Raw genomic sequence first — 19,832 nt, forward strand, 5'->3', positions numbered from 1 at the left:
ATAATACATTTCGTTGCTTTTGGGAAGTCGACATTAAAGTTAAGAATATTATTTCTAGGAAACCCTTCGTCAAATTTTCTTAAAAATTGGATGACTTATGTAACGAGTAGTACCCGTGGCATGATGGTTAGTGCGTTGGGCTGTCATGCAAGGGGTCTTGGGTTCAATCCCTGCCTGTGCCACCTTAATTTAAAAAAAAATAATTTTCGCGGGTACTACCTCTTGCGAGGAATTGACAAATCCTTCAAGAGTAATTCTTGTCATGAAAAAGTGCTTTCTCAAACTAGCCGTTCGGATTCGGCCTAAAATTGTAGGTCCCCTCCATTCCTGACAACAGTACTCGCACACAGGAATGGTTGAGAGTTGTAAGTCACTAGGCCCTGGTTCACAACGGACTGTTGCGCCACCCCATTTGATTTGATTTTGATGTAACGAGAAATTGTTCGTTCAATTACTTACTTACTTACTTACTTACTTAAGGTGACGCTACAGTCCTGTGTGAACTAGGGCCTCATCCAACAAACTTCTCCATCTAGCTCGGTCCCTAGCTAGATGTCTTCAGTCTCGCGATCCAAGTTTGGTGAGGTCACCTTAAACTTCTGCGCGCCACCTAAGCGGTCTTCCTCTTCTGCGCTGTGCTGTAGGTGTAGATTCGAAGACTTTCCGGGCCGGAGCATTGGTTTCCATGCGCTCTACGTGACCCAGCTATCTAAGTCATTGGACTTTTACTCTTCTTGCTATGTCTACGCCGCTGTACAGCCCGTACAGTTCGTCGTTCCATCTTCTCCTCCACTCCCCTTCGATGCATATGGAACCGTAGATCACATGAAGAACTTTTCTCTCGAAGCGACGCAAGGTGCTTTCATCTGCTTTTGTCATGGTCCATGCTTCTGCACCGTATAGCAGGACGGGGATGATAAGGGTCTTATATAGCAACACTATGGTCCCTCGAGAGAGGACTTTACCACTCAATTGCTTTCTTAATCCAAAGAAACAGCAGTTAGCAAAAGTTATTCTGCGTTTGATCTCAGCGCTGGTGTTGTTTTCTGCGTTTACAGCGGAGCCTAGGTAGACGAAGTCCTTGACCACCTCAAAGTTACGTCTGTCGGTTGTGACGTTTTGACCAACACGTCGGTGTTGTATGTCCTTTCTAGAAGACAGCATGTACTTTGTTTTGGCCTCATTAACCGTTAAACCCATTTTTGCCGCCTCTGCCTCAATACTCACAAAAGCCCCATTGACATCACGCTGAGTTCTTCCGATTATGTCAATGTCATCAGCATATGCCAGTAATTGGACAAACTTTTGAAAGATAGTGCCTCTAGTGTTGACGTGTGAGCTCTGCACTATTCTTTCAAGCACGATGTTAAAAAAATCGGATGACAGCGCACCACCTTGTCTAAAACCTTTTTTGATATCAAAAGGTTCTGTTAAGTTGTTTCCAACCTTTATGGAGCAGCGTGAATTCTCCATGGTCATCCTGCACAAACGGACGAGTTTGGCAGGGATGCCAAAACTAGACATGGCTCTATACAGCTCGTCCCTGTAGATGCTGTCATATGCGGCCTTGAAATTGATGAAAAGATGGTGGGTGTCGATTTGGTGCTCTTGAGCATTTTCCAGGATCTGCCGTAATGTGAATATTTGATCAACTGTGGACTTTCCTGGTCTAAAACCAGTTCAATTGCAATAAAATAATATCGAAATAGTTGTCAAGGCACAATTTAGAGCCAATTTTGATTAGAATGCCTTTGTCGTATGTGACTATTTCACAAAATCTCCTTGTTTCCCAGACACATACGACAAAATTTGTACACAAGCAACAAAGATTTATTAAATGTTTGAATGGAATAGTAGAAAAGGACATAGAAATACAATGAGGCAAACTTTTTTTTTAAATTCATTTATTGTATTAACAAAAACTTAATTCAATTCAACTGAACAAAAATAAATAAATACATTCATCTATAATAATTAATAACAAAACACCTTCTCACAAAGTAAAAAAAATTGTCTTTAAACAAAAATTTGCGTTATTTCACAGCAACTAAAAACCGTTTTTTTTTTAATAAAATAAAAATCCTAAAATTATGAAGATTCTTCGTTAAGCTTCAAAATGGCTCGGTAAAAACTTTTATCTTCGGCTTTTTCAAGGTATTCGAATCCATATTTTTGGTTGAATGTATGCGTAGCTCTTCATTCCATAGATTTATTTTTGTAGGATTATTTAAACGAGGTTTCATTTGTAATTTAACGGTATAATTTGAATTTTCAAATTTTACTTTATATTAGTCATACATTCGTTGTAAATTTAAGTGCAATTCTAAGTATCGCCGTGAAGTCGTCGAACGACAATAATGAGAATCAAAAACAGAGAAGCAGGAAATATGATCTTTAACGTTCTTAATACGATCCTCATCAGTACGCTTTCAAATGTGCTTTTTGGCTTTTTTATATACTTAGCGAAATTTCCATACAAACATTTTTTTTTCTTCAGACGTTAAATTTCAAAAATAGGTGTGGATATCCTGTATAATCAGTAATATTATTGCAACAATTAAAGAAACAAAGTGATGAACAGGTCTTGTAATTCCGTTTTTTCCCTCATACGAAAGACTCTGCTCTCGAAGATTTTTTCTTTAATTTTGTTTCCACAACAATGGGTTCCTTTTTCTTTTTCTTGTAATTGTTGGTGTTAAACAGCATGCTATTGAAATAAAATTGCTACCCATAATTTGACAAACACAAAATATAGAAAATGACATGCACTACTATAATCGGATGGAAGATTTAAGATTTATGTTTGATTAGAATCTGAAATTGGCAAAATCAAGTCATGCTCATAAAAATATTTTAATGTATTTTTTTCGTTTGCTGTTGGAGGTTGGTACGATGGATCATTGCCTTCATCGTCAGCTGAAAAGTCCTCACCTAAAATTTCGCCACCCATGCTTAATAAATTAGACAAAAAGATTTAAAACATACATTCATTGCATGCATTTTCATAGTTATTAAGCATACATTTCTTCAAAAACTACCTTAATCTGTGTTAATAGTTATGGGACCTACGACAAACCCATACTAAGCCTTCAGTAAATTATTGTCGTATGTGTTCAAAGACATGGCATATACGACAATTATTTAACAAATCGTGGAAAAACCGGATATGAATAGGAAAAATTGTCATATATGTAAAATTTTTTGACACATACATACGATATAAAATGACTCAAACCATTAGTGACCTTAGATATACGACAAAAGGCACACTGAATATCTCGGAAGCTAAAATAGATACAAAAAAACCGATCACACAGAATTGTAGACAAAAAATCGATTAACAAAACTGCATTTAACAATCAAAACCTCAATTTTTCACATACGACAAATGTTTATCCAAGCAACGATTTGTGAAGAGAAACCTGTGTGGAGGAGTTGGTTTCATAGATAATGCATTATGGTCTGTATATTCAGATGTTTGTGTACAAAAAAATATAGATTTGTTTAAAAAATAGAAAACCAAAAACTGCACATGGAGTAGGTTGCATGGTTTGTATATGGAACTGAACTATTCTCACTTTCACTAAATAAGAAACAACGAAACACCATTTGCATTTTAAAAATTGCTGTCAAACTTAATGACTTTTAAATCTACTTGTGTGCTAGAAACAACAAAAAGATTTAATTACCTTTTCTATTTGTTTCTCTTGCAAAATAAGCCCGGTTTGTACATTTTCATAAATAAGGCTAAATAAAATCAACAATAACATATTGATTTTTTTCCCCAATCAAAAACAAATGATTCCAAATGCACAACTACTCAACGAATACAGCCATCGAGATACAAATGCTATATCAATCGTCCCAAAATTTGAGAACAATATCACATAACATACATTCGAGACTCGTATAAATGTCAAAAACCCATCCATAGTAAGATTCTACTTTAACTTTTTTCGGCAGTATTCATACTGCGGATATTGTTTTTGTTATTCGTGTAAAATCTTACTATACTATTGATAGGTTTTCCAACTACGCACCGGTAATAGATAAATCATAGATACTCTATGATATTTATATTCTGCACAACTCTATTAAATTCTTCTGTTAGTTGTCAATTTTAAAATGAAATAAGTTATATTTCTTTATAATATAAAATACAAATCGTGATAAACTTGTAGCTTGCCTGAGTAGTGTTTTGTGGAAAGTAATGATTTTGGTAGTTTTTGTACTAACAATTTAAGGTAGTTTCCTTTGCCAAAATGAACGTTCAAAGAATGAAGTTGATAGCAAATTAAGTCCTTTATGTTGTCTGAACCTGCCCAATATTGAATATTTGTCAGTTTTGATCTTCCGGCCACTAATGTTGTTCATTAAAATTAATTTTAATTTTTGTTTTTCTGTGAACCAATATTTTTGTATTTTTCAATATTATTTTGCATTGTTTGCTTTTAAAATGTTTCGCTTATTTGGTTCTAATATTTTTTCGAAGTACTCACTGTGACTAGACTTATGTCATTATTGATTTACATTAACATAATATCTGCGGTTCGAATATTAATTGATTTTAAGGTTACTGAAATTGAAACAGGCTCCATGAACCGTATGCCTGTTGTGTATGAAACAGTCTTTTACTCACTGTACAATAACTATGTATATATTATGGAATAAAAACATATGATTGAAATAACAATGCCTTTCCTAGAACTTTCATAGAATTGAAATTATTTGTACTTCAGCTTCAGCAGTTACACCATACACCAGTAAGTGTTTAATTATTATTATTTATATCAATGGGAACCACAGTACCCTTATTAAATGATATTGTTACTACTATGTAACACAAACTTCGTGTTCGCGTTTGTATAAGGGTGGGATATCTATATTCTATTTGGATCCATATTTGCTCTATGTTGGATTGTTAGTATTTGTGTGCATCTATGTGTTGACAGAGAACGAGAGGATAAGAAGATTGTATCATAATGAAATGTCAAACTGACAGTTCAAAAGAATGACAGAGAATGGACAAAAAGATAAACTCAGTTACAAAATTCACCAGAGCAATGATAATACAGTGCAAATCGGCAATGTAGTTAATTCACAAACCACACTACCAAACTGCCTTCATCCGCTTCGTTATTTTTAAGTTTAAATTTAATATCTGTTCTCTAAAAGAACTTTTCAATGATAACAAGTTTACTAATAAAATAACTGAGTGTTAAATTATTAAATTAAAGATAATATTCTTATATTTTTTTAAAACAGGATAATGGAAAAGTCCAAATAACAGAATTTCATTTCCATGATAATTTTGTTAGCCGTTGAGATTTGATAAATTGAAATTTAGTAATAAAACAGTGAAGTTATTTTTCGAACGTTTTTAACGATAGTTTATTTCAAACCAAACAAACTTAATAGAAGGCAAATCAAAACATTTTTTAAAAAAAAGTGAAACATGTCATTTTCGGTTAGCAAAAACTAAAAGAATTATTTTAAGGTGTCTTTTCACTAATTTCAAACTTATTGGAAATTTGTCCGTCTAAAATGATTATTGAGAGGGCCTTCATCTGAATATCCAGCTATTTCTTGTGGAACAATTCCCGACTCTTCAACTGATGAACATGGCCGACACATACACTCTAGAGGAGCTTTTGTAAGAACCTATGACGAAATTTATTTAATTTTATGTTCAATAGAATACAAATATAAAAAATATAATAGAAAACCTTCTTAAATTTTCTCTCTCCATTTTTAGCTTTGGGACAAAATAATGAAACTGCAGCTTCACGTTCTCCAGATTCCTGACAACACATGCACGACCGTTCCATTTGCCAAATCTTACTTCCGGAAACCTTTTATTTTGTTTTTGAATTTAAAGTCTAATTTAAAGAATTAAATAAATTTAAATAAAAATAATTACCTGAAGATAACTGGCACATCGACCAACACATGCAAATGATGGTATTGGCTTTGGGACACAACCTGGATATTGTAGGACGTGTATCACAGGTGTCACTTGACAATCATCACCAATATGAGATATTTCTGAAAATAAAAATAAATAGGTAAGTTTTTCATAGAGTTTTCATAGACCAAACATAACATGATATAATTATCAAAAATCTATACACTACTACGAAACTAGTGTTTTGTACACAAAAAGTCTCTTTAAACAAATACAATTTTTTCATACTTTGGGTTTTAAATAAGAAAATAGTAAATGTGACGAATTACTAAAAAATTTCACCTTTCGTCCTGTAAGTAGCGTTTTATTGTCAACGAGTTTAAATACCTGGTCTTCGATATTCTGAATAATTTTGATATGAATATAAAATGAAAACAGGCTATAGGAAATTCAGCAATTAATTGAATGTGGTCACATTTTTTTCGAAGTCTTTTTGAACGAAACGTCTAAATTACAAGTTTTCAATGCCACTATTAACACTTATTTCTGCTATGGTAACAAAGTCCAAATGTTTCAACACATCTAAACATCCTTGGTACAAGAGACAGCTTATAAATTTAAATAATAAAAAAATAAAGCATACAAACTTTCACGAAAATCTCCATTTAATTCCAATCTGCGTACAAATTAATTAAATTTGAAGAAGAATTTTAACGTTCCTAATAAATTCCTAGAAAATAATTATATCAACGAAATTGTATCTAAACTTAAATCCAGTACAAAATATTTCTGGGCCTTTAAAAGAGAGAGTCTAATGGAATGTCAAAATGTATGTATGCAGCATTCAGGATCGACTTCAAATAGTCTGACTGACATTTGTAATGCTTTAAATCGAATTATATCAATTCAAATGATAACAGTACTTTAGCAATATACAACACTTAAGTATAAGTTTACCAGAATTACAGAATGTATTAAATGAGTTAAACGAAGATAATAATGTTGGCCTGATGGAATTCCCCCTATTTAAAAAAAAAGTGTACTTCTGCTTGTTGCATAGTATTATTCATCTTTTTTAATAACTCACCTCATCATGGGTTGTATCTTCCTGAATCGCAAACGTCCTATATATTATCAATCCATAAAAACCTATTAGTAAACTATGTGTGATACCGAAGTTATTTAAAATTTGCGGAAAATAAAATTTGTACTCAAGAAATAATATCTCCTTTTCAACACGGTTTCGTTTCTGGTAGATCGACTCCTTTGAACTTAGCTATTTTTACTTATTATGTAGTGAATGAAATGGAACAGGGTCACCAAGTGGATGTTATTCACACAGACTTCGCTAAGGAGTTTGGCAGAAAAAATCGGGTTTCATTCTAATATGCTAAACTGGTTAAAACATATTTAACTAATCGTTGTCAGTATATACATATTGATTCAAATCTATCAAATCCTATAATTGTTTTATCAGGAATTCCCCAGGGAAGCCATTTAGGTCCGATATTATTCTTCGTTTTCATTAATGACTTACCTTATGTACCTACTTCAAAACTCATTGTGTCTCCTAATTGCAGATGATCTGAAATTTTTTAGACGTATACAAGGTACAAACGATTGCGATCTTTTACAAAAGGAAATCAAAAGACTTTCTGACTGGTGTAAGAAAAATCAATTAAATCTGAATATTCCTAAATGTCAATCACTCTCTTTCACTGGCCGCCAATTTTAGATTGACTACAATTATAACATTGGAAATCATACAGTTGAAAACGTTTTTACAGAAAAAGATCTTGGTGTTGTTTTTGACCATAAATTGACCTTTCGCAAAAATATCAAATTTTTAGCTAACAAAGCGAACTTCATGCTTGGTTTTATCTATCGAAACTCTTTTGACCTACATAATTCGTATTCTTTGAAGAGTCTATTTATAAGTCATGTACGGTTAGTTCTAGAATATTGGAACATTGAAATGCCCTCTTACAACATTGAAATGCCCTCTTACATTGTAGAATGTCAATTTAGTGGTATACAATCACTAGAGAACCGAAGGGAGATGTATGCGATAATTTATTCATGACATCTTATCTTACCACATAGACTGTCCTTTTTGATTAGCTCTCATAGATCTACTGCATGTGAAATATGCTTTTAACGAACTATTAACTCTAAGTGTTAGAGAAATTAACAACTTATCAAATTATATTGACTTTAATTTTCATATTAGTAGTAATACATTCAGATATATCCTAAGTCTATTTTTTTAACTTTCCATTCTTAGTTTATAGTGTAATATTTTAAATAAATATCTCAGGAACCAATAACGCTAGAGACTTGAATTAAATTTAAAATTATATATTGTAACGTGTTACTAAACAAGTATATTTTTGGAAAAAATCAATTATCGTTTTTTAAAAAATCAAAAAAATCAAAAAAAAAATAATAATTGTGGTTTAGAATATTTTACGAACAAACGAAGATTCATCCTCCAAAATAATTTTATGCAACAAAGAATCGTTTTTGACAATGTTGAGAAAAATCGAATTGACATTTTTTTCATTAAGAAAAAATCTATAAAAGATATTAAACAAAAATTGGATTTCGACTAAAAACCTCGTTAGCAAAAATAGATTTTGAAATCAAACTATTTCATGATATTATGCACAATTTTGTTGGTAAAAACCTTTTGAGTAAGACAAATGAACAGACGGGATGTGAAGTTATCAGTGTGGGTCGCATCTCAGCCTCTTTTTTTATTTTTAATAAACACTTTTACTTGTATCATGTTTTCAAAATTACGTTTTTTTTCAGTCGCAAAAACAAACCTTGAATTTGAATCTGTCCTTAACATTTATCTATCGCAACAGGTTTGGTTTGGTCGTTTATGTTTGCTGCAGAAATTAAATATAATGTATTGACGGGACAGGATCATGGACAAAACTCTGTACTTTATCATTCATAAGACACATTTGATCTAGGGCGGAAAAGTTGAGCAAATTGTTTTTGATCCTATAGCAATAGAATGATCCAAAACACAAAGCAAGTGTTTTGCAGTCCTGGTTGATTTGGTACTGCCCTTATTTAATGATACCGCAGTTAGAAAATCTTAAGAAAGCTATTCTGGAAGAGTGCAACAAGATAATAACAGAAACCACCCACAAATTGGTGGAATCAATGCCGAAAAGGCTTACAACAGTGGGAGATAACAAGGCCTATCAAACCAAATTTTAATTTGTTAATTCGTTAACCAATAAACGTTAATTTCTAAGTTGTTAAATCTTTTCTTTAAAAGTAAATCAAATAAGCTGTAAATTTGTCTTTATTCTTAAAAAATGGGGGTGCAAACGATATATTTAAATGAAGTTTGTATGTAGTTTTAATATCGACGATAGCTCATGTGAATTTGGCGTAACAGGGGTTTAAATGTATTTTAAATGTATTAATTATTAGAATTGTTTAGACGATGGTTTCGTTACAAGAACAAAACTTACTTTTCAACTGTTTTGGCCTTTCCTGTTCTGTTTATAAACGTTTCAGCACAAATAGTTTAGCGTTTCTTTCAAATTTTTGTAAGACACTTGAAATCGAACAACTTATGACGATTTTACGAAAATTTTAAAATAAAGTTAAAATATTTCAACTGAATGTCGAAGAAACACATTATAGATTAAGGAAACCTCAAACCAGCACAAATTTAATTGAAAAACAGATACTTCGTGAATTAAGATAGCTTTAAAGAGCGGTATACGTGCTTTTTCGAGTATTAGACATTGTTATTTTAAACACATTACGTGATAAAGTATTTTTCAAGTCAGATTTGAAATAAGGACAGCAAAACTCATTGGAGAAATGCAATTTAATTGCCATAAATAAGAACTTGCTCACCGGTGTTATGGAAAGCGTATTGTTTATGTAGAACGAAATTGAATTAAAATTTGAGACCAACAACCAATAAGTATTTTTAAAAGTTCTTAATGTTATTTGAAGTATGTGACTAACAACCTATTTGATCCTGAGATTTACCCTACGAAAAAAGAATATTTTTTAACGTTAGTACACATGCAATACAGACATCTCTATGAAAACCATAGATTTAGATTCTAGAGACCTTATATGTAAGTCTATTAATGTTAACCTTTTAAATTTGACAAATCATTTAACTGATTGCACAATAACTCCCGCTTAAAATTTAAATATTATTTTAATAATTTTCTTTTAAATTCATTAAAATAAAAGCTTCTTACCATTTTCGGAAGGCAAGTTTATTGTTGAATCCGCATCAACCACTCGAATAAAATAATTTCCACAAAAATACACACAAACCAACAGAACAACCTTGATGGAATATTCTGTGGCACGACTTATTACTTGACACGAATTCATATTCACTTCCAATTATAATTCACAACAACTATGGTAAAAAAGAACAAAAACTCACAGCGCACTTCCGATCGAACGGACTTGAAAAAACCTTGTAAGGACTAAACGCACATGGCAGCGTCATTTATATGTCACAATTCAAAATGGAAGTGGCACAATTCCTTTGAACCTTACTCAAGACGCCCGCCTATAGCTCATTTTGTCTGCGGTGTATAATCATGTTCTATGTTAAAAGTATGTCATAATTGCGTACACCAAAATCACATTAGTCAAATGGGAGGCGGGCGGTATACGAGCGGCAGCGGCGAACGGGACCACCCGTTCGCAATAGGATTTTGTCTTAATCATGTTGGAATTTATAGCCTTTTTTGCACTCTCGTTGGCGTTGGTTTAAACCCTCTGGGGTGGTCTTTTTTGCTTGCTTAGAAGTTATTATAGCTGGCTAGAAGTGTTATGTTGGCCTTCTTCTTTTTTGTGTCGGTGCGATAAAAAAACATGACTGTGACTAATGCTGACAAGGAAAAATTTATAAAATTTGTCGTTGTGACACCCTTCCATTTAACAGGATGATTTTTGTTAAATATTTGGCAAAGAATAAGTTTGGAATTGGGAGTATCATAATATATTAAGTTATCTTTTGATCTCTTCATTGTTTAATGTTGTCGTTTCACTCAAAATCCAAGGTGTTCAGTTTAACCAAATTTCAGGACTTATTTTTCTATAGTCCTTATCATCGCTATTTTACATATGTCTGATAAGAATTTTAAACCCATTTTTTGCTGAAAACGTTCCGTAATATTTTAATCAAACATAAATGTGTTTCTTCTTAGCAATTGTAACTTAAAAGCTTCCATTTCATAAAAAGCAGAATTGATACTCCGTCTAAATTTGATTACCGACAACTTTTTTTCAAAAAATTGTCGCTTGCAATGAGAGTTCGAATTTTATCTCTCAGTCGATAATTGATAGTTGATAAATATTGAAATTTAGCGTTTTAACACTCCATTTACTAAGAAATCAATCCACTTTTAATTGATAACTATACATTTTCTTGTTACTCACAATAGCCTGGAACAATTTTGTTAAAATAAACCTGTTGTTTATTTTTCTTTAATAAGATATTCATCATTAGTTTGTTTATTTGTTTGTTTTATTTTTACTTATAAAAAAAACTACTAATTTCTTTCTAAATCTTCTAACTTTACAAGAGTTTATTATTTTATTTAAATATATATCAACTTTTAACAGCTTATGTGCGCAGTCCATGCCCCGAGAAGTGCTGCAATTATTTCTTCCGAGTTTTGTAATGAAACTTTCAGGGATTATGCATTGGGGTTTTAAGAGCCTAAATATAACAATTTTTTAATTCAACCTGTCCAGGTAACAAAGTTAAGACCATCTTTGAAGTGTAACCACATGGTCAAGCTAGCACTAGTAAAGTCCGTATATTTTTTTTTTAGATTGATTTTGTTTAGAGTAATCATAATAAAACTATAAAATGTTGATAAATAAATGTTATTATTTTGTATTAGGCATAAAAGTACCACATTTAAGATCGAGTGTGGTACTCAGCAAAACACCTTACACAAGGCCAAAATTACACTTTGTACAAAATGTGCTCATAAAACTTTTGCAGTTATCTCCTGCACAGCGTCTTCGGTTCTCAAGTGGGCTTACAAAATGATCGGTTCTATCAAGCCGAATATTCATCATTATACCATCTTCATTTCGTTTTCTTTTTGGCCAAGTTGGTTTGGGGGCACGCCGCCGTAGTGCGCGCAGTAGTAAACCGCAATGGACCTTTTGAACTCTAACTGCGATATGGGTTTAATTCCTCTTTGCAACTGCTAGGCATTGTAGTACCAGTGACATGATGGTTAGTGCGTTGGACTGTCATGCAAGGGGTCTTGGGTTCAATCCGTGCCTGTGCCACCTTAATTTAAAAAAATTAATTGGCGGGTACTGCCTCTTGCGAGAAATTGACAATTCGTTCAAGATTAATTCTTGTCATGAAAAAGTGCTTTCTCAAATCAGCCGTTCGGATTCGGCCTAAAATTTTAGGTCCATTCCATTCCTGACAACAGTACTCGCACACAGGAATGTTTGTGAGTTGTAAGTCACTAGGCCCTGGTTCACAACGGACTGTTGCGCCACCCAATTTATTTTTAATTATTTATTAACTGCTAGGCATTGTTTACTCCACCATTTTTTTCCACGGTAAGAGATAGTTATTAAATTTTGATCCAGGCGATCAATTCCACATATGTATTTGTTGTAATCCGTTATTGTACACGGCCGAACTATGTTGAATTTTTTTTCAGCTTCTCTCGAATAGCGAGATGTTGTTAAAGTTGAAAGAGGCCCACAACATGTCGAGGCAATGCAAACAACAGAGTTGTCAACCAATTTTTATACCCGTTTCTTGCATTTTTTGGATTTATATGATCCACGAGGCATTTTTTTATTTTGTATTGAAAGTATCCTCTTCTATTGAAAGCATCCTCTTCAATAAATATTTCCTTTAGAAATAAAAACAAGGACTTCTTTCTAGTAAAGATGATTATGATTTAATAATATTAATTTAATTTTCATAAAAACATTTAACGAAAATTTACTTGAAACAATATATAAAAACAATGTATAAATTAATTCAAAGTATTGAACAGTCTGAGAGCGCAGTTTCAACACACCCTCTCGCTCCAGATGGTTTCGATTGGTCATCCTTTCGAATTCCTAAAGGTTCGTAGAATTATTAAGGAAAACATTTTTTGAAAGTAGTTTTGTCAAAATATCAGCTCTCATTCCATATGATGGACAGTATCTTAGTTCGATGATCTTCTTCTCTCTTAGGTCTCTTATATGATGGTGGCAAATATCAATATGCTTTGTTCAAGTTCCACAGTTCATAGATAATTGTGGGCTGATTAACATCTACATCCATTTCTGTCGAGAGTCTTCGTAGCCAAATTAGTTCTCGACTTGCATGTGAAGCCGCTACATACTCCACTTCGGTTGAAGACATAGCTACTGAGGTCTGTTTACGACTTGACCAAGCTATGCTACTTCCTGCGAATTGGAAAATATACCCAATGGTTGAATTTCTATCCTTTGAATCACCAGCCCAGTCAGCATCTACATAGCACACCAAAGTTTTGTCTTCATTTGTTTGAAGCCTTAAAGATTTGTCAACAGTCGTCGCCAGGTATCGCATAACCCTTTTTACAGCTTTCCAGTCACTTTCAGTTGGAGCTTCTATTCTTCTACTCAAAAGATTAACAGCTAAGGATACATCTGGTCTTGAAACGGTTGCAATATAAAGTAATGATCCAATGGCTTTGCGGTATGAGTTATTATTTGGTAACTTCGGACTTGTTTCTTCACTTGGACTCAAGAAACCTGTTTCAATTGGTGTTAAAGTTCCATTTGAATCTTCAAGTTTGTAGGTTTTATATCAGTTGTTTAATTTTTGACTTTTGACTTAGCTTGAACGATACATCTTTTTCACGGTCGATCGCTATACCGAGATAATGTTTAGCTTCACCCAAGTCTTTCATCTTTACATGCTTTTGGAGTTCTTTATATATGATGTTTATAAGTTCTTCAGAAAATCCAGCCACCAGAATGTCATCAACATAAATGTTGTTTGGCCGTTGCTTTCTTTCCTTGAAAACAGACACAGATGATCTGTCGATCATTTTTTTAAGTCTAAGCACCTTTTCTTCATGACCCAACATTTTGAACCCTGGGGGTTGGTCCATGAAAATTTCATCGCTCAGTGTTGCATTCAAGTAAGCATTTTTCACACCAAAATGCCGCACATGCAAACGTCTCAATTGTGTAACCACTAGAAGAGTTCTTATAGTTTCATGTTTAACCACTGGCTCAAAGGTCTCATCGTAATCTTCACCGAATTTTTGAGAAAATCCTCTTGCAACAAGTCGGGCTTTATGAATACTGATGCTTCCGTCTACATTTAGTTTGGTTTTAAATACCCATTTATCCTTTTATTTGAGATCGTATCCAACTGCCTTGCCATCCCACTTCTTCCTCTTCTGTTTTGGAACTAAGGGAAACGATTTGGATCCAAACACTCTAATATGGCTCAGATCAGGTTTCTCTCCAGTAAACAACTCAATTGGAGTCTTTTCGAGAAATTTACTTGAAACAATATATAAAAACAAAGTATAAACTAATTCAAAGTATTGAACAGTCTCAGAGCGCTGTTTCAACATTTCAAATCAGCGAAGAATGGAAAACCGGTAAACAAGTTATTGAAGTAAAATGAAAATGGAAGACTTCGAATGTTTTCAGGAAAGTCATCTATGGATGGAGTACACAGTGACCAAACTTTATAGCCAAATCTTATTGGCTTACCTTTTATAAATTGTTTGCACCCATGTCGTCCATAAAAAGCGATCATGCTCTCATTGAAGGATAAAGGGAGCTGGGTGAAAATTTTGTATCATATTCACCTTTAGGTGGTCCGTTATGGGTTGCAACTTCCATAGTTTGTCTTTATTTTCTTCCGGTGCAGCTAAGTTCAATTCGAAATGAAGACAGCGAAGGATTTCCTCAAATCTTGAAATAGATTTGAAAATCAATTGATTCCAAAGATCGTCCGAACCACTCCAGTATCCTTTAGAGCTAAGAATTGAGTTGTAACCAGTAACCATTAGAATGCCAAGGAAAGTGCGCAATTCACGGACTGAACATTTCTGAATCGGCTTGGCATCTTTTTTTACCGCATATCTTGCTGAACAATCGCTGATGTGTTCCAATAACTCGTCATCAAAAAAACGCTCAAATTGTTCGTGAGGCTGACAATCCCGGCAGTCATCATAGTTTGACTCAGGAAATATTGGGATCCCAGAACCTGACTTATCGTTTGTCCATGTACACTTCGTTGCTTTATGGATAAAGGTAAAGTAACATCTGAGAGAACGGGAATAATTTTTTTTAGTCGATTAGCTATAGATTCAATAAAATGGCTTCCCCTCTCTTCATCGGTTGAACTTGCCGTCTCTATTCTCTGCACCTCGGTAACTTCAGCTGGTTGATCAATAGAAGAACTTAGTTCGACTCCTCCAAAACATTTGCAAGGACACTTTCAATTTCTTGTTCCAAAACTAATAGGTCTTGAAATGGAAAAGCGTCAATGTGCTGGCGATTTTTCATAACCAGATCACAACCAGCTCTCAATTAGTTTCCGTTGAGATCATCAATTGTTCCGCTTTCATTTTCAGCAGCGTCATCCTCACCGCTTATATTACCTTCTTCACCTGGTGGTTCAATAAAAATACCTTCTATCATATCATCAAAAGTATTAGCACCATCAATCATCTGCTCCACGTAGTCCATTACATCTTTCAACGATAATTTACCTAGAAAAATTTATAAAAATATAAAAAAACCTTTTAAAAAAAGAACTCTATAAGTACCAACGTAACCGTACAGTCACATTCATATATAGAGTGAACACGTTCCCTGGCAGCGCCAGCGCGACTGTAGGGTTACACCTTCAATAAAACTTTGAAAACTATGATAAAAACTATTTTTTTCGAAAAAAAAATGACCAACTAAGGAAAGAGCAACATTTTGTCTTTCGATTGATGCACATATGACAGGTATAACCATCAGAAAAATTGCTTGTCTACCATATTGCACTTTTTTGTAGGCTGAAAACAAATCTGAATTTCAAACAATTCACTCTTTGGAAATATATGAAGCAAGAAGCAACTGAAACAAAAGCAAAAAGAAAATCATGTTCACATTTATGAAGAATATAAAACCGCCTACTTTGATCGTTTTTGCCAGTTAAACATTTAAATAAGCGATTTTTGTCATAACTATATTGAATGTTACCGTATGGTCACGCTAGCACAATTCGGGTTTTAATATTAGTTAATCAAATAAAGAAAAATTGAAGACCCATTGAAATTTTATTGGAAGACGCTCTTTGGGACTGTGTGGCATATAATGATGGTACAACAAAGGATTCGAAGAAAGTGACGAAAGCCAGACCGAAAATAATTCTGCTGATCGAGCTAATTTTTGCTGCTTGTGGATTATCTGACGACTATCGCCCGATGATAATGGGCCTTGAGAGTTCAGGTACTCCCATAACTGCAGATGCTATCAAGACGAAATTACTTAAACATGTTAAAACTAGTGAGTCCGAATCTGCAGGCAAACGAAAGAAACGAAAAAGTCACGTGGACCAAGGTGCTACGAATGTCCAGATTTTGGCCATATTTCTCAGAACTGCTGATCGAAAAATAAAATCAACAGTAAAGACACTAGTTTGTATACTGCCTTTAAGGATAACGCAGGAAACAATGATTGGTTTATTGACTCAGAGGCATCGGCTAACATGTCTATGAAGCGTGACTGTCTTAAAGATTTTGAAGAACCAGATAAGGGAGGGATATATGCCAACAACTTTCGCCTGTCTGTTAAAGGGATAGGTAATTTGAACCTACGAGTTGCTGTTCAGAAGAATGTCCGAGATGTTTCTGTGAAGGACGTTGTTGCACATTCCCAACTTGTACGTTAATTTACTGTCTGTAAGCTAGATAGTTTAAAAAAGGAATCTTCGATTCAAAAGGCTGCACAATTTTCAGTAGCCATAAAGAACTGATAGCCACTGCTTCAAAACTTTTATTTAATAATAGAGCAACAAAAAAAAACAAAATTTCACGCACCGATAACGACACTGAGTTTTGCAACCATTCATTTAGCAAACTGATGAAAGAAAATGTAATTCAACACCAGACTACGCGAGAGCAGAACGGTTAAGCAGAGAGAACCAATTGATCGATTATCGAGAAGACACGCTTCATATTATTTGACGCTGGACTTAACGTTAAGTTTTGGGCTGAGGCAGTCTCTGCTGCTGTTTTCATCATCAACAGATCTCCTACCAAATCAGAAACCGGTGTTACACCTGAGGAGACTTTTTCTGGACGAGTTCTAAATAAGTCATATTCGATGAGTGTAAGGCAATGGTGCATGTGCCGAAACATTGCCGGAAGATGTTTGATTCGAAGTCAGAATACTGCATTTTTCTCGGTTACTGTGAAAATACGAAAGGTTATCGATTATTATTTTTTATAAAAAATGCTAAATATTTTTATATATTCCTAGATGAGTAGAATCCAGTGCGGGATGTTGGTGACAGTGAAGGTGATAGCACCATTAAAGAATCACACGACAACACTAAAACGTTTTACTCAGAAGAGGAAGAAGTGGACGAAAACCGAGAAATTCACTGAAGCACGACGCAGTCAACGTGCATCAAATCTTGTCCGAATGGATGATTATGTTTGTCAAGCTTAATCCGTTGAGCTTTAAGATCCATAAACTGTTGATGGGGTATTAACAAGAAGCGATTAGAAGTTATGGGAAGATGCAATGAAAAAAGAGTACAACTCTTTAATTGAAAATGAAGCTTCGGTGTTGACCAATATTCCATCTAATTAATAAAACGAAAAAAGATGCAAAAGGTAAAATATATCACGGTAGTGCGATATACCTCTATTCGATTCTTACTAGCAACGGCCGCCAAGTACAACCTGGATATCGATGAAATGGATTGTTAGTTAGCGAAAACACCTTTATGCTAACCAAAAGTTGACAAGGGAGATGTGCCCACAAAACGAAAAGGAGTGTGCTGAAATAAAAGATGTACCCTATTAAGAAGCTGTGGGAAGTCTTATGTTTGCAGCTCAAGTTTCACGTACTGATATAAGTTTTTCTATTACTACAGTCAGTCGAACCCTGGAAAAGCCAACTGGACAGCAGTAACACACATTTTTCGCTATCTGAAGGGAACAGCCAACCGCTGGGGAAGGTCATCTTTCCGGATTTTGCGACGCCGCCGATTGGGTTAGTCACGCAGATGAGACACGAACCATGACTAGTTATAATTTCTTGCTTCATAATATTGCAATCTCATGGAATTCGAAAAAACAGCCAACAGTCGCCATCTCGACGACAAAAGCAGAATATAAGACACTAACTGGAGAGGCTCAAGAAGCAACCTGGTTGATGGGCTTACAGAGAGAGCTAATTCCAAATTCATCAGATTCAACTATCATTCGTTGTGATAACAAAAGTGCTATAAGCTTGGCTCTAACCAGCACACATCATGGAAGAACCAAGCACATTGATTTTAAACATAACTTTATACGAAAAAATGACAGCTGATTTGTGGACTAAGGCGTTTCCTGGTCTAAAGCTTATTACTTGTTCTTCTGCTCTTGGACGGTCAGCTCATTGAAGATGTGGAGGCTCCACCACTTCAAGAAGAAGCCCATATGCTATCATCTTTTATGCTCCATACACAACAAAAGAGATGTCACAGGTGCAGCAAGTATAGATGTAGCACGTTATTGAGTACCGCATATAAGATACTCTCCTTTACCCTACAAGACCGGATAGCCTAATACGCAAAATGGATCATGGACAATATCAGGGTGGCTTCATCCCAGGCAAATCAACAGCCGGTCAGGTTTGCACGCTATGGAAAAGTGTCTAAAAATAATATTTCAACTTCACATCTGACTTTAAGGTCGCCTACGATTGCATATCCCGGGTAGACTTATAATACAAAGTTATTAGAGAGTTCGGCATACCCAAAATATTGACACAGCTATGAAGGTGAAACATGACCAATATAACAAGCCAAGTTAAAATAGCTGGATTGCTATCCAGACCAATCAACATCAACAATGGACTTTGACAAGAAGATGGTTTGGCCTGTCACCTTTTCAACCTGGTGTTTGAGAAAGTAATCCGTGACTCTGGCACGTCAACAAGAGAATGGTCTGACAGATACTGGCTTGTGCAGATCGACATCAGCGGGAGAACCGAACAATTTGCACTAGATTCCTTCACACAGATCGAGCAAGTGGCACAAAACCTGGATCTGCACATTAGTAAAAGGAAAACAAAGTACATGATAGACGCCATCTGTACGAGAAGAACAATTGATCAAACAATCGAGGTAGCGTAGCATGAATTGAAGTGGTGCAATCCTTCAAATACCTTGGGTTAATAGAAGTAGCTAACAACTAGAGTTGTCGCGGGCTTTTACTCAAAGCCAACAGAACCAGAACCTACTTGAGTCTTTAAAAGCTTTTTAAATCCAGAAACCTCACCATAACTTCTAAGCAGCTGCTGTACAGGATCATGACTCTGCTAGCCCCTAGGTGCTAAGACAAAGGCACTCCGATCCCCTAATGTGAGGAAGGACGGTTCCGAAGAACTCTATGCAATCTATGTTTAAGTTGATATTGTGACAAAATTTAAGCTCGGTTGATTCCGTTAGGCTGGAAACCTAGCTCGTATAAGTGAAGAGGAACCAGCTTTGGGTGCGCGACCGTTTTAAGCCAGCTCAAGATCGAGATAAATGGAGAGACTTATTTTTATGAGGCCAGGAACGGATCCCGGATGAAAATGTTAAGCAAGAAGTTATGATAAAATATTAAGCAAAAACACCAATTGTTGAATTGCTGTCTCGAAATTTGATCTTCAATTAATAGAG

The 19,832-nt window shown here is 34.6% G+C and overlaps 1 protein-coding gene across 1 annotated transcript; it reads right to left on the minus strand.

Annotated features, from left to right (window-relative positions):
* Window positions 1-5,458: 5,458 nt before the first annotated feature.
* LOC129943416 (bursicon) lies at window positions 5,459-6,040 on the minus strand. The gene is made up of 3 exons (XM_056052852.1): window positions 5,921-6,040; window positions 5,727-5,852; window positions 5,459-5,661 (listed from the first exon to the last, which is right to left on the minus strand). The coding sequence occupies exons 2-3, from the start codon at window positions 5,826-5,828 to the stop codon at window positions 5,521-5,523; spliced, it is 243 nt and encodes an 80-aa protein (XP_055908827.1). The 5' UTR covers window positions 5,829-5,852; window positions 5,921-6,040; the 3' UTR covers window positions 5,459-5,520.
* Between the last annotated feature and the right edge of the window lie 13,792 nt (window positions 6,041-19,832).

The sequence above is a fragment of the Eupeodes corollae genome, chromosome 1 (genome assembly GCF_945859685.1).
Source record: "Eupeodes corollae chromosome 1, idEupCoro1.1, whole genome shotgun sequence".
NCBI classification, from domain to species: Eukaryota; Metazoa; Arthropoda; class Insecta; order Diptera; family Syrphidae; genus Eupeodes; species Eupeodes corollae.